At 39.5% G+C, this 25,526-nt stretch overlaps 3 protein-coding genes across 4 annotated transcripts; 2 read left to right on the top strand and 1 right to left on the bottom strand.

The window, feature by feature from the left end:
- Positions 1-2,464: 2,464 nt before the first annotated feature.
- On the bottom strand, positions 2,465-6,540 carry cks1b (CDC28 protein kinase regulatory subunit 1B). The gene is made up of 4 exons (XM_014474239.2): positions 6,419-6,540; positions 6,159-6,226; positions 5,897-6,024; positions 2,465-4,134 (listed from the first exon to the last, which is right to left on the bottom strand). The coding sequence occupies exons 2-4, from the start codon at positions 6,215-6,217 to the stop codon at positions 4,085-4,087; spliced, it is 237 nt and encodes a 78-aa protein (XP_014329725.1). The 5' UTR covers positions 6,218-6,226; positions 6,419-6,540; the 3' UTR covers positions 2,465-4,084.
- Positions 6,541-8,819: 2,279 nt separating this feature from the next.
- Positions 8,820-22,092, top strand: LOC102220499 (pre-B-cell leukemia transcription factor-interacting protein 1-like). 2 transcript variants are annotated; one of them, XM_005796515.3, is made up of 10 exons: positions 8,820-8,975; positions 9,744-9,871; positions 12,982-13,066; positions 13,146-13,213; positions 13,932-14,535; positions 15,154-15,387; positions 17,029-17,084; positions 17,622-17,708; positions 17,852-18,032; positions 19,636-22,092. In XM_005796515.3, the coding sequence occupies exons 2-10, from the start codon at positions 9,800-9,802 to the stop codon at positions 20,556-20,558; spliced, it is 2,310 nt and encodes a 769-aa protein (XP_005796572.2). In that variant the 5' UTR covers positions 8,820-8,975; positions 9,744-9,799; the 3' UTR covers positions 20,559-22,092. The 2 variants fall into 2 exon arrangements, with proteins under 2 accessions (XP_005796572.2, XP_023200790.1); XM_023345022.1 differs by lacking the exon at positions 8,820-8,975 and adding an exon at positions 8,992-9,206.
- Positions 22,093-22,203: 111 nt separating this feature from the next.
- Positions 22,204-24,870, top strand: LOC102227667 (protein S100-A13-like). Its single transcript, XM_014474248.2, has 3 exons — positions 22,204-23,694; positions 23,769-23,908; positions 24,573-24,870. Exons 2-3 carry the CDS (start codon positions 23,780-23,782, stop codon positions 24,702-24,704), a joined length of 261 nt encoding a protein of 86 aa, XP_014329734.1. The 5' UTR covers positions 22,204-23,694; positions 23,769-23,779; the 3' UTR covers positions 24,705-24,870.
- Positions 24,871-25,526: the final 656 nt, after the last annotated feature.

Below are 25,526 nucleotides of genomic sequence, written 5' to 3'. Positions count from 1 at the left end.
AGAAAAACATCCCCACATTACCACGCGTCCACCACCGAGCCTCAATGTGGAGCTGAAGCGTTCAGACCAATGCCAGTAATTATTAACATAAATCAACCCAAAGTGTGACATGTCCACCTCAAACATGATTTCCTTCCTCTCTCAGTAACTTGCATTCGGATCAGTTTTAATCCCACCAGGATGTTTGATTTAAACATGTTCGCCTCGTAGCCTCGAGGCTCCTGCATCTTTTGGGTGGAAATCATTTAATATTTAGATTTCCTTTCACATGGCCACTCCGGAGGAAATTGCTGCATAATGTTAGCTAAATTAAATATTGCGCTAGATGTGTGAATGAAGGATTAATTTATCAGGCAGCTTGTTGTTTTGCAGAATATGAATCTCTTTTCTTTTTCCTTGTGTACTGTGAAAGATTGGTGCTATGAATTATTTAAGCTGTTCTGAAATTCATTTCTGGAATATTATCCTCTGGACGGTCTAATGGAGCCAATTTTATGGCTCAAAGTTCCATCAGGCGTCTTTTAAATATCCTCCCCCTCCTGCACTTTGCAGCAAACTTGGCTTCTTTTTAGGAGGTGTCCCACTGCGCTGACAACACCAATAAATATGCCATCTTCAAGAAGCACGTTTCATTTCCTTATCTACCCACTCTCCATTCTCTCCTTCTTTGTCTCCATTTCCTCACCCCTCTTATATTACTTTCTCATTCACATACTTCTGTACCTTTTCACGTTGAAGAGGAACGTCTGCCCAGCTTGGCTTTGTCTCCTTGAGCCTCGCCTCCTTTCTTCTTCCTCCTGCTCTCTGCTCTCTTCCTTAACTGAGCGCATCTTCACACTGCCTTGTCATCCATCACACTTCTCTTTCACTGCTTTCCTTTCTACTTTAAATTATTCATACTCCTGGCCAAACTTAATAACAGTCTGGAGTTCTTTTGGAAGTTTTATGTTATTGAATGGCGGTACAATGTCAGGTGCTCTAATAGAACCAAGCTGTGATTCTGATGTTGTGTTTCTCAGAGCTGGAAACAGGTTTATTGTCTCTACAGATTAGGACTGAATCCTTACATGCAGATCCTAGATAAACTAGTCATACCTCTGAACGTGTTCACAATTTGTGTTTAATGTAAAATGGATAATTTATGATCATATCTGTAAAGGTATGGGGCTCGGATATAAAAAAAAAAAGGCAGAACTGAACAAATGCACAAGAAAAATGTTGATTTTCTGTATATGGAACAATCTGTCTAAAGAGAGTGGTTACTGCATCGCAGGAGGCGGCTCAGGTTGCTGACCATCACAGCCTGATCATTACCCAGGGAACACTTTGCAGAAATTGTCACAAATCTTCCTGTGAGTCACAAAACATTATTTTCTTCTATTCCCTGTGACTTGTAGAGTTGCATAGTTACTACCCACGGTGTGTGAGTGTCGCCATGAGCTGTTTGCACCCACTGTCAGTCTGCTAGCATCTGGAACACAACATCCTGTCCTCCTCAAGCCATCTCCACATCTCAAAGCTTTACATTGGGACTCAAAGCGATGGCGCCGTTTTAAATACCCACAGGTCTTACTTTTTTCTTTTTTTTTAAAGGATTAATGTTTGATTTCATTGCAGAATTTATGCAAAAAGACAGACCAGTCAATGTAAATTCTCTGCATTTCTGTTGTGCTGCACTGCCCTCTACAGTTCAAAGTGAAAAAGACAGCAGAAAAGGGAGAAATTCTAAAAAGTGGAAAATTGTGATCTAATTTTTAAGCTTAAAAATTTAGAACCACAAAACCTCTCTGTGACCTAAGCATGTAACAGAACTGAACAACATGACCACTTGGAAACTACAAATAACTTAACACTCTATATGAATACATTTCAGATCTGTCAGTATTACTGCAAATTGATTGTTTAATGGGGATATATTTGTCCTTATGAGTAACAGTTTCAACGTAACTTATTTTTTCCAGTTAACTTTCTCAAGCTGTCATTTTTATTTAATCTAAATGTTTTGAAGTTGAAGCAGTGTTTCAGTGTGGATGTATATTTGCAAAACAGATATTTAACTTCAATGTTTAGACAAAATATCAAAAGTTTTGTATTATTTAAATAATAGCATGACGTTTGTAGTGTTAAAATACCATGCCAACATTTGCAGAGCATCAAGAAAGTATGAGACTGAGGCCTACTGGCCAAATATCACATTATCATAAAAAAACAACTTCAAACTCCCAAAATATGTTAAATAAAAATTATTGCTACCCAAACAGCCCTTTGCTTTATGAATATGGTGTGACAAAGACGATATATTGTGCAGCCCTATTGGAACATCTTGTAAAATTTATTTTGGTAAAATTAAAACATGCTTTCATTTATCTGATGTATAGTGTTCCAACTTTAACACAAACGCCTTGATTATGTACAGTGACAGTCTGCAAATTGGTAAAAAGTTTTTACAATATTAAAATTGTAGTTGAATTTAACATTTTATTGGAAAGCATTGACCTTTGGTTTTTAGTTCAAAGTTGAAGATTCATGCATCATCGTCATTTAGTGGCTTAACCAGCTGAAACATTCCTACGCCTTTTTTTTAAGCTTCAAATTGTCCTTCAAGGTGTATCCTCCATACTCTGGGGAAATTTTAAAAAAGAAAATCAAACAGAAATGTAAACAAGATCCAAAGCAAACACAAAAGTGAAGGAACATGAAGCAAGATCCTGCCAGTGACAAACACCACTCCAACTTAGGAAAACATAACAATTTGCCCCAATGCCAAGTGAAATAAACAGGACAAAAATAAAATATCTGGAAAGCATTGAGAAATGAAAATATACATCTTAGAAGAAAAAGGAAAAAGTACATGTATACACACAAAGTTAAATTTTATTCCAGTAGTTTTTGTCATTAGATTCAGTCTTGAAGAGAAATACGAACTGGCTGCTGCTGTAAAGAGTAAATTAAACTGATAACATTTGGTTATTCTGCAGATAAAACTTTCATTTTCTAAGGTCACTGCCTCAAAGAGATCAGTCATGATTACTGAATACGCCTTAAAAGACAGGTCTAGACAGTAGTTTTGAATTTGTCTATAAACTGTACATTTCTCAAAGTTTAACATATATAATCAGTTTAAACACCCAGGAACAAATTATAAACTCTATAGCAAGCTTCATCTTAGATCTCTAAACTAAAGGGCTGCACCATATTAGAAAATTATTCTATTCGCTCTAATCTGTGCTCCAGTTAGCATTTTGAGCAAGGCTATTTCCAACTTTATAACACTCTTGGAATATATTAGTCAATTAATGCAGTCCAGTCTTTTGAAATATGAATATTATGTTGATATATTGTGCAGTCCTATATTGTGCAGACAACTCTAACCAATCAGCTTCACTGTTTCCTGGAAAGTTTATCTTGTTGAGTCATTCATGTTGCAACTCTAGACAAACCCAAAACGTTGAACAGGGGGTGGAGGTAAATAAAAAAATTAACCCATCAGTAAAATTTTAAGTTTACATTTATTTATCAAAGGGCAACACAATTTATAAATACTGAGCAGCTTGTTGGTACATTCAGACCAAGTGAAGTGAAATCCTCTAAAGCAGAATGAAAACAAAATCAAATCTAGTTCAAAAACAGGAATGTTGCAGATTCTCATGTGTTAAATGACAATTTAGACTCATACAACGAAGCAGCAACATGTCAGCTCGAGTCAAACTAATCTAGAGTAACGATCAGGTGGTTTCATAACTGTATAACTCCTGTTAAAGCTTCGCTCACCACACTATGGTAATCGCTCTAATAAACTGCAGATCCAAGCAGACGTTGAAGCCATTTTAAAAAGTCAAAAAGGGTTTGAATGTGTCAGACGTGTTGTTGCAGATTCCTTTTCTTACATAAAGACAAATCCTTTTTTTTTTCCCCTCTCCAACACGTTCACTCCACATCCATTGTTCATAAATGATAGTCCATCTCCAGGTCCCTAATCATCAGCACAGAGATCCGATCCAACGGGAGGTTGGTTTGACAGCATGATGGGAACTCTGATCGGAGGCACTTAAAGGCTGAGCTTTGCAGGACTCGAAAAATACCTTTAAGATTTTGGGTTAGGCAGAGGGCGGCGAAACAGCAAGATGTGAGGTTCTAGAGGGTGAAAAACACAGAACAAACCATGTCAAATACAAAAATACATTTAAAAACAGCTGAAGTCAAAACTTTAAACAAGTCAGGGTTCAACATCCTTTGCAGATCTGACAATATTATGGTCAAGTCCAGTCCTCCACAGCTATATCATCCTGCTCTAAACACACCAGGATCCCATCAGACACTCAGCTCTACAGAGGCCTGCTAATGAGCCAGTCAGTCGGTCCAGGTGTGCTGGGGAAGGGACGTATCTGAAAGTTGTAGGATGGTAAGTCAAGAACTGGACTTGGGCAGACCCAGCATCAAGATCATATATGGGTGAAACATTGAGAGAGACTTTATTATGCAGGAGTAACGAGGGAGCCTCTACTGGAACCCTAACCTGCTCCACAACAAGTTGGGTTTCAATATAGAAACGTATTTCAAAACAGAACCACACCCAGGCTTGTGTCAGACACTCTGAAATAAAGACGAAACCCTGAAAACAAAGAATCTCCTTTCAGAATAATAGACAACTTGTAGCGGAGAGAACAAGCAAATCTCAAGAAACCTTGATGCAGTGAGGTGATTCAGGGGGCGGGGGGACATTAAGGGAGCGGTCAGTTTCAGGCAGTTGAAAGAAAATTACATGTTCATTATACATAAGTTGTTGTTTTTTTTTTTTTAAATCACTAAAGCAATAACATTTTACTACATCCCATTCCTAAAGAAAAACTTTTTGATGAAAAAAATAGACCAAGTTAAGAATTTAATCTATTCAAGTGCCTTGACAAGATCATCTTCCAGCTAGCAAATAGGAATACATGTTCATTTAGGAAACAAGATTGCATTTCACTGAGAAATGAAAACGTTTTGCATCTACAAGTATAAGAAAACTTGCAGATGCATTTTTTGTAAATTGCATCTACAAAAAAAAGTATATAATCCAACATCAATACTACCAGTACAAGCATACATAACCAAAATAAAAAGCTTAAACCTCTTCTTGGCTCTTGACACATTGCACTCCGTTGTCAACACTTCCACTCCAACCCTGCTTCGTTTTGTTGCTGTGCACATTTCGTGTATTGCTGTTTCGCTTGCTGTTTTTACCTCCCAATCGCTTATAATAGTCATGTTTCAGAAGCACAATTTCTCTTATAGTATTTGGGGGGGAAACTGAATGTCTGAAGATAAATTCCTTTTTGATAGACTTATCACTTAACTGCATTATAGAGTTTTTTTTAAGTTTTGTTTTTGTTCACACCACAACAACCACATTATTTAGAGTTACAAATCATAAGTGCCAAAATTTCTCAAAGTAGAAACTGCATACGTCAGTTGAAACCAAAGATAATTTATGACCCATTATTAAAACTGTATGCTAGACTTCAAGTTTCATCTCTATTAATTTCAGAACTTAAGTCCTGATCTAAGAAGATTAAATATACATATAATAAAGACTCACGGAGCAACCACTTTATAGTTTTATAGTGAAGTAATTGTTTAATAAGCCAGACAACATTGGAGAAACATACCTGTGCATTTCACTTAATTTTTTATTAACAGATTAATCATGAAGAATGGATAACTGCATTTTAGTATTCAAAACCTGGTAATTATCTTAAAGTGTGGACCTAAACGCATGGTCTCCATCAAGGCTAGATCTTCCACATGTCATCAACAGTCACTTGTATGAAAAGGAAACTGAAATAAACAAGGGTAAAATCAGAAATGCCGCCGTGTAAAGGTAAATGTATGTTTTAGCTAACACCAAGCATACCTGGTTGATGGATCATGTAATGCACCCATCCCTGGCTCTGCTGGACCCCCAGGTTCCTCCACTCGGTCTCAGACATCAAGTGGGTCTTGGGTACACGTTTTGCGATGTCTTTGGGCAACATTACATGTCTGCAAAATTATACAACGTTAGAATAAACTGGACGCCTGTTCAGTTCGTGTTGGGTTGTCATGCAGCAGTTACGCAACATGAGGCCAACAAATGTCAATCATGAAAGTTAAAAAAAACTGTGAATAAAGCCCACCTGTACTCGTATTTGTCATCGTCATATTTGTCAGAGTAGTAGATCTGTTTGTGAGACATGGCGGAGGCCTGGAAAGAAGTTTCAACCGTTAGTTAGCGTCCAAAGTAAAACTAGGCTAAGTAGCGTGTTAGCAGCAAGTTTTAGTAAAGAAGGCGCAGCTAAGCTAACGGCTTCAAGTTAGGCATGAACTGGTGAGACATGTAAACAACAAAACATTATTTAACCGTTGTAAACGACAGCGGAATAACTTTTAAACTTACCGTATGAAAGCGCAAAGTTACTTTGATCGAAAAATAATCAATTTATGTAGTTGTTCACATCCGACAACAGCGAGATGTTCGCTCTCTCTTTGTTTCCCTCTCGACTGTTTTCAAGCCCGCTTTACTGCGTTCAAAAAGACCTGGCTTCCCGTCATTGGTCAACCAGAAGACCAAGCTTACCTTTCATTGGCTGCTCTGAAGATGAAAGTCGATTTCATTGGCTAATACATTTGTTAGAGGAAATAACGTAGTTTCCATCTGACTTTCCAATTGGCCAGCACAGTTTGGTCGGTGGCTTTAATGAAAATAAAAAAAAAAACAAATCTTGCCGTTTTCTTCATTTATTTAACAACTTGAGTCGCAAATTGTTTGACAACTAAAAATTCAAGCTTACCACCTAATGAAGTTTAAAGTCTGCTCTATTTGCATTTAGTTTAGTATTTTTTTTATGTAAAAGTACAAATGTTTTAAAATGTACATTTAAAACGATTTAATTTTTGCTTTCATATCGATTATCATCAGTGTCACAGCAGGAGACATTTTCTACAATATGTAGATCACAGCTTTCTGTAAATACTAACAAAACCTTTTTTCTTTATTTGATATTTTCCACTACTACTGAAAAAATAGTCTAATTGTTCCATCTTTGACACTGGTTGGTGGGATATCAAACCCCGGTTACACCTCTACTATTTTTAATTATTAGTAAGAAAATAAGATTCTTGTGAATTACAAGAAATAAAGGGGATCCAAAGTAAGTGTTTTGTTTAATGGTTTCTTTCTGTCCAGAAAACAAATCCGGCTCATTTGAGACTACGCTCTCAATCTGATACCAGTAGTTATAAGCACAAACATGCATGCAAAGTATCATGAATATTTCTGTACCAGTTTACTATTTGCAAGGGCAAAGACCAACTTTCACACCTACTGACCACTTACAATGATAACCCTACATTTTGTTTTGGGACAGTGAGAGGAAGCTTGGACACCTTTGGAGAATTCATGCATGCAATTTATTTTATTGATAAAGACCGGCACAAAGTAGAAAATTTAAGACTACCTTTTTACATAAAAAATTTTAAAAGTGAATTGTGAAAAATGCCATGCACTTGCATTCAGCCTTCTTTACTGTGATATCTTAAGTAAAATCTGCCATTTTGTCTTTTTTCTTTACCAAATGGCCTATCTTAAAGTAACAAGAGGCACAGGACATACAACCACATACCTGACGGCAGTCAAGATAGATCAACCTCTATGCAGAAAGAGCCTATAGGCCAGGATTCTGTGCAGCAACATAAATACATATTCAGATTAATCCAGCCGTACAGAAAGATCCATCTTTCCATCATCAGCTTTCCCAACCCTTTGAAGCATTCATAAAGCATTCATAGGAAGGATCAAGAAAATTATGGACAACCCTGACCATCCTCTTCAAGAGACTATCTTGGGAAGGCAGAGCATCTTCAGTCAGAGGCTTCTTCAGATTCAGTGGAGTACAGGCCGCTGCAGAAGACCTTTCCTGCCAACAGCCATCACAATCTTCAATAACTCTTTGAAGAATCTAAGTTAATGAGTTACAACAACATTTAACATTTATTAATTCCCTTTGGTATTAATAAAGTATTTTAGAATTTGAATTGAATTTTGAATTTGAATGATTCTGCCACCACCATGTGTCATGGTGGGTGTGACAAATTGAAGACAAGTCTTTTTATTAGCTTTTCATCACATGTAGTATTTTTCATATCAAGCAAAAAGCTAGAATTGGATTTTATCTGACTAGATCTAATTTTTCCACGTGTTGGCTCATGCCCCCAACATAATACAAATGGCCTTTTGCTTCTGTAGCAGCTCTTTAGTCAAAACCTGCTGTTTTAAATGTGCTCAGAAATATTTCTGACTGGACTAAATTAAATATGAAAGACTCGAGCTGTTTTATTTTTCCCCCCGACCTCTATATAGTTTTACTATATTGTTTCCATATTTTGATATAGATCTACGGAGTTGTAGGAGGCAGAAAAGTGCTTATCACAGTCTGAATACTAAACACACTAATTATAGAGGATAAGGAATCAGATGATGAAACCAGTGTCCACTCTGCAGCAACCGGATCGGTGGCTTGTCCACTCTGGTAAGTCCCACAGTCAAATATAGCTGTGCAGACGTGTCAGTGAGCCGCTGGTCCGTGCAGCCTCTCCCTGCTGTGTATAAATATGTGTGCACACATGCTTCCTTGGGAGTCGGGGTCACACATGAATCTGTATTATTATAAACCCAGGAGAAGAAGCCCCGTCCATCACCTGCCGCTTTTTTCCACCTGCGTGCGTCAATCACGTCCCTTTCCTGACAACGCTTCTGCCTGAGTGGTTCAGCTGTCGTCCGGGGGCGGGCGCTCCTGGGCAGATCCTGAAATCCCATTGGCTGAGAGGTCTCTTTGGTTGACGTGACGCAGCTTGGAATTCCCAAAGTTCCCAAGTTCACAGGAGAAGAGCGTTGATTTTAGGAGTAAGCGAGAGGTTTTGGAGAAAAAAACAGCTAGCGACTGGAGTATAAACAGGTTTGTGTAAATAGACCGTCTTTTATCGGGTGTAGTTTGACGTGCTGGACGCTCCTGCTAGCTGCAGGGCCTGAGTGGGAACGCGGAAGAGTGGGAGTGGGAATGTTCAGGCTACCATCCTTTGTTTACCTTCATGAGTGTACCTTCAAATTGGTTGCTACAACAACCGCAGCCCCTAAAGTGTGTCTCTAATTTGATTTAAACGGAACCGTTGCACTCCTGAGCCTGCGGGTTAGTGAGTATGTGTCTCTATTTGCCTGTTTTTGGATCAATGAGCTGCTTCCAGCTGAGGTTTCACCATCTTTGGTGATTTATCTGCCGCTTACGCTGTCTGGCTAAATGGATGTAGATGAATTGTTTGTCTGTGGATGTTAAGTCAGGTGTTTTGCTTGTTTTCCCTTCTTAATTTTGCTGCGCAGCTGTGTATTATGGATGCCACCATCCCATTACATAACTGGAATCGGGCACAATCAGCTCTTTATCCCGCCTGAGCTCCGTCTTGTTGCTTAAACCTTTCTTAGGTTGCACAATTGTGTCCTTTTAAACAACAGTTTGCATAATCACCTCAAACACCGCATGCATTGTGGGAGAATGTGCCCTTTTTATTTGTATTTTTTCCTCTACTTCAAAACTATGCACAATACTAGTACAGTACTGTTATAAAATAATACCACAGCCAGTTTATTGAGTTAGGATAATTTGTTTGAAAAGATTGGTGCCATTTCGACATGTCCACTGAGGACACGTTGTTGCTTTCGTCATGTGCAGGATATTATAAAGGTGAATCTGTGTGGTGCTGTGCCAACCTGAGCCTCCAGAGGGCGATGTCTGACAGCAGCAACAGCACAGGCAGCACTGGCTCCTCCACCAACAGCTGGACCCTCCTCTCTCCTGAGGTAAGAACCAAACTTTGGCAGGCACACAGTGACAGGAAGTCCAAATCCTTTGGCTTAGCTTCATAAGAAGAGAAAACTAAACCTAATTTAGCAATTATTAATGAGTTGCATGTTAAGCTACGTGGTGTTCCGCTGTTGTTAAACATCTTAGTCAAAACTTTAAATGAGCACAGGACAACAGGTGAATGTGCAGGTTTGTTGCTGACCGATATTTTCATTTTTCAAAAACTCCACTCATCCTTATAGTCTCCAAAATCATGGAGATTCAGCAAGATGCTGCTTCTTTTCTCGCTTATTTCTTCATTTTGTCTTTATTTCACTTCAATCCAGACCGTGTCTTCCTGGTACCTGGCCGAAACCACTATGCTCACCGTTGATCTGAATATAAATGAACAGATAAAAATTGCACCATTAAGTACACCACTTAATATTGATTAATTTCAGGCAGTGAGGAAAAAATGTTGCATGTTCTTATATGGTGTAAGTAAGTAGATATGGTGGTAGTAGAAAAGGGGGGAGGGTGGAAAAATAAAGCAAAATTGATTGCTTGTAAAAGTTGGGATACAAGGATTCAGGTGATATGTTTAAAGCAAAGGAAAAGGCAAATATTTTGAATAACACCAGAAAGAGTACACATACATAATATTCACCAAACCTCATTTCATGGAGAAATGTTGGGACTCTTTCGAGGCTAAAGTTTGTCCATAAAGTTTGTCGGTATCCGGGTCGTTGTTGTTTTTTTCACTTCAGAAAGGAGCTTTTTAATGAGGCCTGTGATTATTTCAACTTCTTCATGTTGTAAGCTTAACTCCTCACCTTTTGTTTTTTTTTTTTGAAGGGTTTCAAACTTAAACATACTCATAAATGGATTCATTTGTTTGTCCAGTACAGTGCTCACATATTTGCTTTAGTCAGACTGACTTTCATTGTTGAAAGACAAGTAAAAGAAAGCTTCAAGCCACTGGCTCTAACTCGTCTGACTTTAAAGCCCACTATCAGTCCTTAATGAGCAGCCACAACCAAAATGGATGAAAGCTTTGAATTTTTAATTCTCTCCATGGAAAGAAGGTGCTGTTTTAATTAAATGTCTTATTATGTTTGTATGGCAACACACATAAAAAACTTTAATGACAAAACCATAACGACCAGCAGGGGGCGACGTTAGAGAGGGAAATGTTGTCTTTTACCTTGAATTACCTGCATTTGAGTTGTAACCAAAACACTTCCATAGCAACCGCTTTTTTTAAAAAAGGAGATCCAATCGTAGTTTTACGCACAAGCATGAAATAAAGAACACCAACTACTGATAAGTAGCTTATAAAGGACAACTTAATAATCTCTTATCAAAACCTATTGAGTCACTTGAGTCAACAAATGGGTGAACATATAAACAATAAAGAAGATGTTTGTTTCTATGCATTTAAACAAAAACAGGTACAAAGAATTATTTTGGGGGAAAAAAAGAATTCATATTAAGCTTTTTTTGGCTTTAGCTTTCTCACTGAATTTATGACAACCAACTTTAATTTAATAATTACTGCATTATAAGATAAAAAAAATCATATGCAGTCTTTGCCTACCTGCATTTCACCATACTCGCATGGAAACAAACAATCCGGTTCTTCTGTGGTTTTGAGGTGGCAGGTGTCAATTCATCAGAGTATAAATAGAGGACACTCATGTTTTGGCAACCAAAGAGCCAAGACTTCTGAAAACTGAACCCAACTGCTCTAGAGCGTTTCAGATGCAAATTCTTCTCTCATTTGTTATAGTCATCCAGTTTACTGGTCAGGAAAAAAAACAAACTAAATTTGAGTGATGCAGAAAGTTTTCAATAACAGAAAATGCTCTGACCTCCAGGACTTCAACCAGAAAAAAATCTAATCAAGAATCCCCCCTAGTTTATTATATTCGTTGAAAATGTAAGAAAGTGTTTTAATTTAGTTTATTTTAGGGTGAGTTTTAATCCCACTTGCTTTAATATTTAATAGTTATACTGGACATCTGCTGCAGGCATCCTCATCTCACTCTCCAGTCACTGGCCAGACAGTAAATTACATCACTTTTCTCATATGAGTACACTCTTAATGTGTAAAGTACATACTTTCTACATCATGTTCAAAAATTAATGAAGCATTTTTATATCTGTAGTTGGATGGATTACATTACAAAGAGATGACATATTAATCTTGATGAGGAAGAATTGACCTATTGATATCTGTCTTAAGTGTCCTGACTTCAGTAGGAAACATTTGCATGCCAGCGATGTAGGAAATGAAACTCTTGTTTATGGAGAGATGCTTATCAAGACATCCCTCAAAGTGGATGTGAATCAACCTGGCTAGTGAATGCAAGTTTAAGTACAACATTTCCTGTCTAAACTTGTAACCCCGAGCCTAAAAATCCTACAAATCTGCCGGATGTTTGCAGGAAACCAAATAATGAGTCACCAGCCGTACAAAAGGCTCAGCATGAATGAAAGCCACTCCTTCCTCTGCTATCTTTTACTGCAGAGGAATGTAACTGCATTGTTGGTTTTGTCTGCCTCAGGTGTGAAGACGGCTCAAAGGTTTCGTTCCTTTAAGGAACCAAATGCTGGGATTGTTGCCTGGCTGTCTTCTGATACAGTCTGCAGAAAAAAAACAAAAAAAAAACTGAAACTTTAGATATTGTCTGGAATGTGATCAAATATGAAATAAATGTAATATTGGCATTAAAATTGTAAAAAAAAAAAAAAAAAAAAAGCAAAATATTAACTTTTATCTTTGAGGATATTTTATGTACTTCAGAAATGTTTATGCTTTTTCTTTTAAAATAATTCAGGTCACACTGGTGATCACACACAAGTCGCATATATTTGGAAGCGTAAACGACCACAGAAAAAAAAAATTCAGATTTGACAAAAAAATAAGAATTCGGTCACTTCAGGCTACAACGAGAACATCACCTTTGTTTTTGATTTTTTTCTTCTTTTTTTTCTAAAATGTACTTGTTGTTTTCACCATGAAGGATGTGTCTGTTAGTGGTTTATGTCGACAGGTATGTTTTCCTGTCATTGCCACCTGTGAGATGTTTTAACCTGGATCCTGTTGGCTCTTCTCTCCCCACAGGAGGCTGCCATTGAGAATGTTGGGCCTGCAGACGACGGCACAGAGAGTCTGGGCGATGCCCCCAGTCTCTCTGAAGAGGTGGCAGGTACTGACCAGTCTATCTCTACCCTGGGGTGTAAATGAGCTGCTGTTTCTGTTCCGACATGGTGTGTACTTTGTTTCAGGAGCTGCAGCAGAAGAGAAACCAGCTGAGCTTCCAGTAGAAACGGTCTTGTCTGAAGAAGGCCATCAGGTTGGTACCGATAGTCGTGCAATTACAGACCTTATAAATTATTAGGAAGCAAACCTTTAAAGAGCACAAGTCTTCATCATGAAATACTGGACTATAGGCCTGAAACGATTGAATTAATCGATTACTGAAATAATTGTCAACTGATTTAGTGATTGATTAATTATCAGGACTATAAAAGCTTTTAAAAAAAGCAATTTGCTGAAAGAACAATACACGTGGAGCATTAAGCCAAAAAAAAAAAAAAATATATATATATATATATATATATATATATATATATTGCATTTAAGATAGAAAAACATTCTTTGTTTGTAAGCAGAACTCCTCAAGTGGCATTTTTAGCTTCACCTGGTTAAAATTCTGCTAAAAAATCTATTAATCACCTTTAAATTATCAACCATTAGAAGATAGTATTATTTTTTTAGCTGCAAATGCATCTTTGCTACAAATAATCAAGTGTTCATTTAAATAACTGTTATTGCATAAACGTAACTGAAAAATTAACTTATTTGCAACATTTTATGTACATCAATATTGTGTAAAAATAAGGCTTAAGTAGATGAAAAATATGCAGTTTTTTAAATCTGATTAATCGTCAACATAATCAAATAGACTAATCAGCTACTAAAATAATCATCAGTTGCACCAATAATGAAATATGTTGAGCTCAGTAGTTAAAAAAGTGAAACCCTGAATGATAAGTTTCTCTTATATTCAGGTGTGTCAGGAAACTTCCCCAGAGTCTGGCGAGGGTCCGATCCCTTCCAGCCCGTCCCGACTGAGCCCTCTCCCCTCCAATCCTCTGGATACCTCGTACATCGACACGGAGAGTCAGCCCCCGGTCATCCACGACATCGTGACCACCTCTCCCAGCGACAACGAGCCTCAAGGTGCCATGCCTTTGGTCAGCAGCATCGATCTGGCCGCTCAGCTGGAAATCCCAGCTGTTGATATTCTGCTAGCGGACCCCACCGAGGTTCCCCCTCTCGTGACGGACGCCTCCGAGGCTGCGCTCCACACGCCCACTGATTCTGAACCGACGCCTGCGAGTGCAGTTGCCGGGAGTGACGTCTGGAGCTTTCAACCTAAGGTTAACGTTCCCACGGAGACCCTTACAGCCGCTGAGCCTCCGCCTCATGTCGAGGCTGAGGTCAGCTTTGCTGCAGAGCCTCCCAGTCCGGTCCCAGAGCAGCTGAAGACTGGAGGAAGTCCTGAGCCAGAGACGGTCGGCTCTGCTGAAGCAGAAGAAGACGTGGCTGATGCTGAGAAAGAGGAAGAAATGCCATCCGAGTCACAGAAGGTGGATGAAGAAGAAGAGGAAGGTATAAGAGGTTCCAATCACTATTCCTAAATGCATTCTCATTAATTGTTTTATCATGAAAAAATGAATACAGTCAAAAAACAAAAAACACCTGAAGGCTAAAAACTAGCTTCATTCTTTGCAGGTAAATCAAATAAGAAGAAGAAGAGGCGAACTCTGAGATGATTTGTGACCACGTTTCTTATCTGTGTCGTGTTAGCATCTGGAATATGATTTACTAGTCTGACAGCGAGTCCCACACCCTGTTGAGAAAATGCATAAACCCTCAAGCATAAAATTACTGCTGTTGTAATTTAGAGGAAAAGAAATGTCACCCATTTCCACAAGCAACAGTCTGCTTTTGTCACCGGCATTTCTCACATGGTGTTTGCAAAATTCCTTTTGTTTTGCATGCCATTTTCTGTATGTAGGGCAGGCTGCCAGTGGATAATTTTTGTTTTGGAAACGACTTCAACACTTGACAGTTTAGCCTCCAAAGATGCAGAAATGATTAATTGAAGTGGTATGGCGGGACAGCTGAGTATTTGCGGTTGAGTTTCAGGCTCGTTGGCACAAAGACTCTGCTGTTGCCGTCTTCTGTTTTCATCTTCTGTGTTTCTTTCTTTATTTATTTTTTCAGATCCGTCCAACAGCATGGAGATGGGTGAAGTGAACGGCTTTGATGATGGACTAAGGAGGAGGAATGTTCCCTCCTTTGAAGCGCCAAGACCAAGAACCTCCGATGAGGAGGACGACGAAGAGGAGGTTGAGTTCAAGATGGCGGAGAAAAAGGAGGACAAGCCGTGGTTCTCCATGAACAAATGCATTGTGGCTGCTTTGGTCCTGCTCTTCTTAGGTTCCCTGTTTCTGTCAGGTGAGTTCCTCTTCTGCGCTGCTAATCGCAGGTGGTTCTGCTTTTTAAAGCTTTTTGCAGCAAACAATTGTCAGTTTATAGACGTGCAAAGCTAATCAAAAATTAAAAACAACCCCGTAAGTAAAACTGACACTACAAGAAACATTTCGAGTCAAAGAATGACAAGATGACTTAATCTTCGCCTCCTAATTATCTTTGTTTTTAATTTATTCCTACCTGAGAGTAGGAATCAAAGATCACAATAATTTAATTTTACATTTAACGCTAATGTTTCCAAGCCCTCTGAATAGGCCACACATCCTTTTCTCTGGTACCAACTCACAGGAAATACCATCTGATGGCAATTTGCATGATAAACGGGTTAAATTTCTAACCAGCTACAGGGTTTATGTGTGTGCTTGAAATCCTTGAATTTCAAATAGGTGTTTTCAAGGTTTGGAAAGTGCTTGATTTCTGTATAAGTCTCTTGAAAGTGCTTGATATTAAAACTGCACAGTTTTGTATTAAAGTGCAATCTAACATTTGATAAAAAGCCTATATTTAATAAGCGTTATTTACAGTTTTCTAAATTAATGTTTCTCAATGTCTGAAGTTGAATGAGATAAAAAAATGTCTTGTTTTTGGTCAGTTAGAATGAACAAAACTATTTCTATTTGCTAAATGCCTGAAAACATAGTGAGAATGTTCCTCAGAGATTTTTTTTTGTAGCTTTTCTTTTTAATTTGAGCAGGAGGGTCATTTACCCAGGATTTGTTTGGATTCTTTCAATGTAATGTATGTTTATTATTCCTAATGACTCCATAAGTTACTAATCTCTGTAATTTAATACGAAAGGTTGTTTTTTATTTTATAAACAATGTTCTTCAACTATTAGATTTTTATGTTGAACTAGTGTTTTGTTCTCAGACCAGTCAGGTGTGTAGGATCTGTGTGAGAGATTTCTAAACAAAAATTTTTTTTATTTATTTTAGGTAACCTAGTTCCTGCGGTGAAATATAAAATACTATCACGACATTAATAATTGACACTACTCTTTTTTTTTTTTTTACTTCACTTGTGTTGTTTTTATCTCCGATGTGTGGTACTGGAAAAGTGTGAAAACCTTTACCTCGAGTAGTTTGAGTTTGTACGAACCCTGCGGTCATACAGAATGATCTATTCTGTTTAGAGAACGACTGTATTTGAGTCATGTAAACATGTTTCTTTGCCGTTGTCAGCAACACTCGGGTGTCCGTTTTTGAATCCTGTCGACTAAGCTGCGCTACGTCAACAGGCTTCCTCTCTGACCTGGATAATGCTAGGTCGAGCATCAAAGATAAGAGCGCAGCGTAAGCTTCAGCCCTCACCGGCCAGCGCTCTGCAGATTGCCGGAGGATTTATCTGCTCTGACGGTTCCTGCAGCGACAGCAGGAAAAAAGCAAATAACACTTTTTCTGAAGTGTAGAGTGACAGTTTGTTGCTGTTTAGGGGGAATCATGAGGGCGTGGATTGATATCGGCGCAGAAATGTTGGAATGTTTATGTTCGATGGAGTGAGAAACATGATTCCTTTTCAGCTGACGTGTGCAGGCTGAAAATATTTGTTAATAAAAAACATCTTTTTGCCAGATTTATGTAAAAGTTGTGTTTTCTTGTCTTGCAGGGGACATTGACGGCCCTGAATTGACTGGCGAAGACAAGGTCAAAGACCAAATGCAGGTCAGCTTTTACCTTTTACTCTCACAAACTGCAAAAACATAAAATCCTACCAAATATTTTTGGTCTAGTTTTTAGTGCAAATTTCTTAGTTTGATTGAAATTAGATGAAACTAACTTACAAGTAACTTTCAGCAAGATATAGGACTTTGATTTAAGTAAATAATTTCTTAATATTGATGCAAAAGTTTGACTGGCAGATTATTTAACTTGTAAGAAGAATGTTTTCTATGTTATGAGTGAAATAATCTGCCAGTGGAACTAGTAAATTAATTTTTTTAATCAATATTAAGGAGTTATTGACTAAAAACATCTTGCTTGGAAGTGACTTGTAAGTCTTATTTCAAGTGTACTAAGATGTTTTCACTAAAAGCTAGGCAAAAAAAATATTTAGTAAAAAATGTAATGTTCAGTATACAGCTGAGCCATTTTTGTTCAATAATCATCAGCATTGAAGCTGTTCACATGAACAATGAAAAAAGTAAACAACTTATTTTAAAAATATGCATTCCATTCACACACCCATGAATTCCTCTTCAGGACTGGCTTTGCAGAGATCCACAGGATATGAAAGGGCTGCTGGATGAAATAACAGAGCAAATCACTCATCTGGAGACTCAAATTCAGGTCAGCATGCAGTCCTATTGTTCTTTACCTTCATCCTTTCTTACAGTGAAGCCACTTTAAAGTGCAGATATCTCGCGCTTTATTTATTGCTGAAGCTTTGGGATTTCATTTGCAACCTGTCTCGTTTTTGCCTTCTGCTTCAGCTTAGGAAAGAACAACTTGATTCGGAGATTCAGGCGTTGGCTGAGAGCGACAATGAACAGGACAAAGCTGGTCTGGACGAGAGGAAGTTGAAGCTGAAGGAGGAGCTGGCGACCCTGCCTAAGCTGAGCACAGAGCTGGAGAGTCTGCGGGCCCGAGTGAATGAATACAACCAGTTCGCAGGTACGACTGCGACGTTACAAATATGGTTTATGTGAAAAATAAACACATTCCTGTTACAATGCTGGCCTTTTGTGATGTGAGGAAGGAAGAATAAGCCTTTTTTAGATGGAAAAACCTTGAAAAAAAGCACTACAATAACGTGGTTTAGGGGGAATCAAAGTAAGCTAATACTTTTTTGAAGAACCTTAATTTAATTATAAAATTCAGTCTTTATTTGTAGTTTATCAGCAAGACTTGACTGACTTTCCTTCTTTACTTGAAGAAGTTCTCCTAATCTTTCAGAATGTGATGACTGTCCTGATATTTGGACAGATTTGGTTACAAAGTTTAACTTTGCTCAGATAAACTCATAATTTTGTTAATTAGTGTGAAAACTGCAAAAACCCAAAATATCACCAAGTAATTTTGGTCTAGTTTCAAGTGCAAATATCTTGGTGCACTTCAAGATTACAACTTACAACTACTTTGTTTATTTATCCAGCAGCCATTGCACACTTACTTACAACTTCGTTACAGGAACTTGTTTTAAGTAAATAATTCAGTAAAAAAAAAAAGTACAATTGAATTCATCATTTCCTGCAGTTAAGCCACTGGAAGATTATGTCAGTTCTAAGAAGACATTTTTTCCATGTTAGAAGTGAAATAATCTCCCAGTGGGACTTGGACTTTTCATCAATGTTAAGGAATTATTGACAAGATATGTGCACTAGAGAAAAGATTTTGGGTTTTTTTGCAGAGAGTGGTTTGACTTGCAGTGATGCTGAAAAATAAAACCCTCCTCATCCTCAGCTTTCTTGTGACTCCTCAAGATTTCGGAATAGATTTTGGAACATCATCTTATAATTTCACCCCTGAACCAACTAAGGAAAAGTAATCCCACAGCATAATGCTAATGCTGCCATCTCCATGTTTCATGGTGGCCCGTGTGTTGTTTTACTTTTAAAGGTGATCTATTATGCTTCCTTGAACAGATTAGGATATGTTTAAATACAAAATTGTTCTTAGAAAATAATATTTTAAGTCAGTTCTGACTATTTTGAGCACCTTTCAGCTGTTTTGTCAATTTAAATGCAAATAAGCTACTGCTGGCTACGCCCTCCACAACTCGATGTTTACACTCCCACGTAAAAATGGCTGCAAACAGAGCCGCAATTATACAACCGTACATCTTGGAGAAGCAGAAGTAGGGGCTCCTGCACAACCAACAAGAATGCAGCAAGTGGTTTCTGAATGGTAAATAAACAACAAAACACTTGTCCAGCAGCCATTGCACAGGGAATACAGCGGTAAACCCAAGTGGTGGAGCTCCACTTGGGTTGCTAGGTAACGAGCTGGGGCTGCTAGGTAATGGTGCAGCCTAGGTAATGGCTGTAATGTTTTTTTAAATGGTTCATTTATCAGGCACCAAAAAACGGCTGGGTGTTTTTTGTTGTTGTTGTTTTTTTTAAGCACTTGGACTGTTTTTACAAGAAGTTAAGACCCAAATGAAAGTGCAAAAAGTGAATTTTGCACTTTCGGTGCGCTTTAAACCTTTGTTCACAGTTTCAATACCTCAGTACTTGCACCGTCTCTGAATCTTTAATATCCTCATTTCTCTCTGCAGGAATGGCGTCGTCTGCTCCCACTTCATCTTCTGAGTCTGATGCCGAAGACGCTCAGAGCTCCCAGACAGCAGCCGGACCAGAGAGGAAGCAGGACGAAACGCTGGAGGAAGAGCTCCACTGTCAGAAGGATCTGTTGGACGACATCAAGAAAAGACTGGGAGGGATGCAAAAGGACAATGGGGATGGGAAGCAGGTTTGGGAGAACCTAGATGGGATCCAGAAGCAGCTTTCCAAAGAGGTGGAGAGTTGGGAGAAGGCGAAGCCACATGGGCCAAAATGGAAAGGGAAGAAAGAGAAAAAACAGGAGCGGGACCACTGGAAAAAAGAGGAGAAGGACAAGGAGTGGAAGCACAGCAAGGAAGAGAAGAAGGAAAAGGAAAACTCTCACAAAGAGTCCTGGAGGAAACACCAGGACGAGTGGCAGAGGAGGAAGAGCGAGCGCAGAACGGACCGGGACGAGAGGAGGAAGGAGAAGCCGTGGCACAGCCGGCCGGGGAAAAACTCCCATCAGCCCCGGCAGCCGCACCACCATCAGCACCACAACGACTTCTGGAGGGACCAGGAGCTCAAGCTGCACCGCAACGTCCGCCCCCAGCTGGGCTGCTCCTCCCTGGAGGACTGCGCCTCCAGGGAGGGTCTGTACCCGGTGGAGCTGGCCGAGTTCGAGGAGCTGCTGGAGGGCTACCTGAGCAAGCTGGAGGGCTCCTCCAATGAGAGCAAGGACAAGCTCCGCAAGGTCACCGCCGACTTCTTCGAGGACGGCGTCTTCATCCACGACCGCGTGCGCTTCGGGGACTTCGCCGAGGACGTGGCGGACGTCCTGGAAGACATGGTGGACGTCATGGAGGGCAGCCACTCCCTCGAGGAGGAGATGGAGGAGTTCGAGCGGGAGGCGCTGTGGAAGTTTGCCGCCACAGCTTAACAGCCAAGAAGGATTCAAAAGCATTAAAACCCAAGAACAGTTCTCGTGGTGGTTTTGTAGGACATTTCCCTTCCTTCTCCTCCTCTTCTGAGCTGTAGTTGTCGTAGCTTTTGGTACGAACTCCTAATTGTGTCCCTGAAAGTCTCTAATTATAAGCTAGACTGTGTTTGTCATTTTGGGCTTAGTTGTTACCTACCTCTGTCCCAGTCATGGCTCCTGATTCAGAGTAACCGTAAACTGTGTGACGTTTTTTTGTTTTTTTTCTTCTTTGCTTTAATCTGTGCATGTTGCAGTGAAGTGAATTTAAACCCAGATCAGACAGGAAGCGACATGAAGTCGATCAGTATTACCCAGTAAATCATTCTTCCAGTTAGTTCTCCAGTCTGAGGAGATCCTGCTGCGTTCGGCGATCATTATCAGATCAGGTCCGACCGGTTTCTTTGTCAGCATTCTTTTTTTTTTTTCCACCTAGCACACAGAGAAGGAGAGAGATCTGTTATGAGCCTCCAGCATTTTTTGTTGAATCTGACTCACCTCTGATCTGTTGACTCAATTTCTGCTCCTGGAGAAAAAAGCAATAGCAAAGAGTCGAGACTTCTTAACCACTTTCGCACTTTTCCTCAAGCATGTCGGACACATTTCCTCCACTGCTTTCTGTAACACATAAAAACACTCAGACCAGTCTGGGTTATTAAACATGGATAACTTCCTTCAGCTCATCTTCTGATGCAGCAGAATTAGTTCTGCAGCCAAACCTGTAATTTTCCTCCTCTTGTTTTGTTCAGAAGTTTGAGTTGACTTGCATGCAGGTGATTTAGACGTTGTTTCCAGAGTTCAGTTTCTAAAAGACATGAAAGCATTTAATTTTCACACATCTGGTGAAAGTGAAAAACAGCACAAAAGACAAGACTGAAAAGTTCATAGTATGTTCCTTTTACTTTCACCGGTTCCCCTTTGTGTTGATGTGAAGTTAGAGCCGTCGGGTCGGGATTGTTCAGAGAAGCTCCGGCGTGATTATTTATTCTGTCACTTCTTCTCCTGTCGTTGGTATGAATCCGAGGAGCGACGGACTCTGTCCCGGGCCGTTCACGCTGAATGTTGAAGCAACCTTCGTTTACGTTGCGTACCAGCTGCTGCTTATGTGCCTTTACCACAATATGAATAACTCCGATTGGACCAGAGGTCTCTGATTTCACTGACTTCTGCTAGAAGAGGAAGGAGTTTTGGTGACTTTTAATTTGTCCTGCTGTTTGCAGGGCAGAGAGTCAATGTTAGGGAGTTTACTTGTGAGGTATTGTGCTGGTTTATTTCTGAAGATCTGCTTGACCAAAGGTGTTTGAAGGAGTCCTCAAAGCACAGATCGAAGTGAGAGCTTAATCGATATTTGAAAGTGTTTCTGTGTCCGCGGGGCGACAATAGGGCCTAACGGATGTGAATTTATTTGACCCCTGGGCAAATATAATTTCTTTCATCATCAGTTGTCTCCTGTTTTGACAAAACAAATGTTGAGTTCAATAAATTTTTCACCATTTTGGTTGAAGTTTCTTTTTGTTTTCAGAAGTTTTATGGGCTTATTTTGGTCCATTTGACAAAGTTTAATTCCAGGGTAGAGTGTGTAAATATCAAACTTTTTTAAGACATTTCTGTTGTCCACTCAGTCCATTGGTAACTCCTTGTTTCTTCCTGAACATCCCAACAAGTTTCCTATTGGTAGAGGTTGACGGTTTGGTCTTTGACGAAGCTTTAAGACATCCTAAAAATGTTTCTTAAAAAAGTTAGTAATTACTTATAAATGGACCCGAAAATCTTTTCCCAGAACCTGGAGACTTCCTGAGACGTTCCCATTGTTCTGAGGATTGTCCCATGCGATGAGTGTTAAATTTTTGTTCTAACTTTCTGCTCCAGGCAATCACAAGATTTACTGAGAGCTTAAAAAGCTTTCCATCAAGTGGACAGAACAAGATCGGGGGTCTTCAAGTGCCACTGTCCTGCAGCTTTTGGATGCATCTCTGCTCCAACACACCTGCATCAAATTACCGGTCAATTACTCAGCTTTTGCAGAACTTACTGACATGCCAAAGAGGTATTTCTGTCATTTCATTCATGTGTGTTGGAGCGGAGAAGCAGGACAGTAGCAGTCCAAAACTGGAGCACTCAAGTCTTTTTCTGGTCCAAGCTGGAAAGAAACTGAACTACTTCTGCATGATCGGAGTGCATAAACTTCTGCACTGGTTTATACACTAACTGGCTACAATTCCCAGCAATAAGAACTCTGGAGCCGCCCAGCCCAGTGTGACACACACCGCCTCTGATTCGCTACGTGCTGGAAACAGGAGCTGATGGCATGACTGGCATCTATTATCTCAGCTGTGGTGCCCAGCTGAAGCGTTTACACGCAGACCCGGGTCTGTGCCTCAACAAAAGGCACGCTCTCCATGTTGGCTTCCGCTGATATCACCCAGCTGATATGCTGATGAACGAGAACAAGTTGTTCATTTCGCAAGCGCAGACAGAGGCTGCCATTCTTTGAATAACACAACCAGGCAGATTAGAGGCTTCGGCACAGATTCACCGCTCCCTCCCTGGAATGGCGTTTGCTTTGATTTTAAAAAGCTTACATCCCAATAACTAACGCATGAAGAAAAGAAAAAAAAAAAAAAGCTAGCTACTCGCTTGGTTTTGCAAACACGTAATAAGCATAATTTCTGTCTTTGTTTTGACTGTGTTAAGTTTTAGACAACAGAGGGTGTGTTGGACCTCGGTACCATTATTTGAGTCATGTTTTGTATAAACTAATTATTGCTTATAATGCACGATTCAGTCAGCTGATTGGACTCGCCTGGTGCTATCGGTGCAGACGAACTCAAGCGGCGTTTTGTCCAGTCGTCAGGATCCGCTGTGACCTTTTGTAGGTCAGCGTGGCAGTTTGCTGTTTCCTTTGTTTCTTTCGTTTTTGTTTGATGTAATGGAAATCCGACAGAGATGAGGGCAGGAGGGGAGTGACGACGAGGGGTTTTCCGCTGATGTGTGCACCAGCGAAGAAGAAGAAGCCCGTATATTTAGAGAGGAGATGGACAGAGATGAAGAGGAAAGGAACTTCGCACCTTCTGCTGCTTCTCAGCCTAAACTCATCAAGGTAAAACATCAGCTGCTGATTCCGGTTTTTATTTTTTAAAAATGCATTCTTGATTTTTACTGGTTTATTCACAGCATAAGCCACCATGGAAGCTGCCATCACCACCATCGTCTCCCAGTTTAAGGTGTATGCTGGGAATGAGGGATCCTCCTCCACGCTGAGTAAAGATGAGTTTCACAAACTGGTGACCTCTCAGCTTCCCAACTTCATCAAGGTTTGTCTCTTTTTTGCTTTTATTGTCTCTCTGCTGATATTGGTTTATCGTCCACATTTGAAGGCTCTGAATACAGCTCTGAAAAATGAAGAGATCACTTAACATGATCAGCTTCTCTGATTTTACTTTTTATAAGTTTGTTTCAGTAAAAAGAACATTGTTCTTTTTTTTCTACAAACTACTGACATGTCTCTGAAATTCCAAGCAGTTTAATTTTATTTACAAGGTTATAAAACTAAATCCCTATAATTGATTTCTCCTTTTTCATGTTTTACAAACTAGAAAGTGGCCAAAATCACTCCACTAAACGTGTTGAACAAAGTATTTATGAGAAAACTATTGAAACTAATTGCAATCTCCTTGGTTCTGGGGCAGAACCAGAACCAGGAGACCTGGGTGACATAACAGCAGATCTTTAAAATGTTTTGGTTCTAATTTTGCTAAAAACTAACAGAATTATTTTAAAGTCTGTTCTCTGAGCCAGACTTTACAACCAAACCTCTAAATTTGTGCGATCACCATAAGAAAATCCAAGTTTAAAATGCACTGAAGCAGACTAACAACTCACTGACACCCATTAAAGTGTAACTGAGTATCGTAAAGTAATTTAGTTTCTCGGTTTCTGCTCCGTATTGATCTGCATCTCATCTGTGATTGCCCGCAGAACGCCAGTGACCCCGCCTCCATCGACCAGCTCATGAGCTCCATAGACGAAAACAACGATGGGGAGCTGACCTTCTCCGAGTTCTGGCAGCTGATTGGAAAACTGGCGAGCAAACAGGGAGGCTTCAGCTAGCAGACCCGGCCCAGTCGGCTCGGTTAATTCCCGCTGTAAACGGAGGGAGAGGGCATCTGATTTCTTTTATCTCTCTGTGCCAGAGCCACATGTATAACTGCATAGTTAACCATTTGTCTGATGGGAGGAACTTTGAATTAAAGCCTCTGTTGTTTTAAACCCTGAACCACCAGCTTCGACTGCTGTCATTCATTCACCGCGTTATATGATTTCCAGCAAACCTAAATTGGAGCTGTAGTGATTTAAGAGCTTGTAATCTTAAAAAGTCTGCAGCCATCCTACACTTACAATGCTCCATAAAGCTGCCTGTTGCATAGCATTATGATCCGCACTGCAAAAACACAGCAAGTATTTATGTCTAGTTTCTAGTGCAAATATCTTGGTACACTTGGATTAAGACAAAACAACTTACAAGTAAATTTTCATAAAGATACAGGAGCTTGTTTTAAGTAAATAATTCCTCAATATTGACGAAAAAGGGCTAGTTTCACAGGCAGATTATTTCATTTATAACAAGATGTTTTCCAATGTTATAAGTGAAATTATTTGCCAATATTAAAGAGTTATTGCCTTAAAACAATCTCCTATCCTCCTAAAAAGTTACTTGTTAGTTTTTGTCTCAATTCAACTGTACTAAGATATTTGCTCTAGAAATACTTGGTAGTATTTTGTGTTTTTGCAGTGCAGCAGCGAGGACGGCAACGAGTGACCCAAATGCATCCTATTGTGTTTTCCTTAAACGAGTCATTTCAGCATTAACTAATGTCTAGACAGAGTTATGTGTGCAGGAATGATCCCCCGCCGTTTTATCGCCTATGGGCC

Source organism: Xiphophorus maculatus, chromosome 13, assembly GCF_002775205.1.
Source record: "Xiphophorus maculatus strain JP 163 A chromosome 13, X_maculatus-5.0-male, whole genome shotgun sequence".
Classification (NCBI taxonomy): Eukaryota; Metazoa; Chordata; class Actinopteri; order Cyprinodontiformes; family Poeciliidae; genus Xiphophorus; species Xiphophorus maculatus.
Note: the sequence above shows the minus strand (reverse complement) of the source record. Positions and strands in the feature narration are given on the sequence as shown.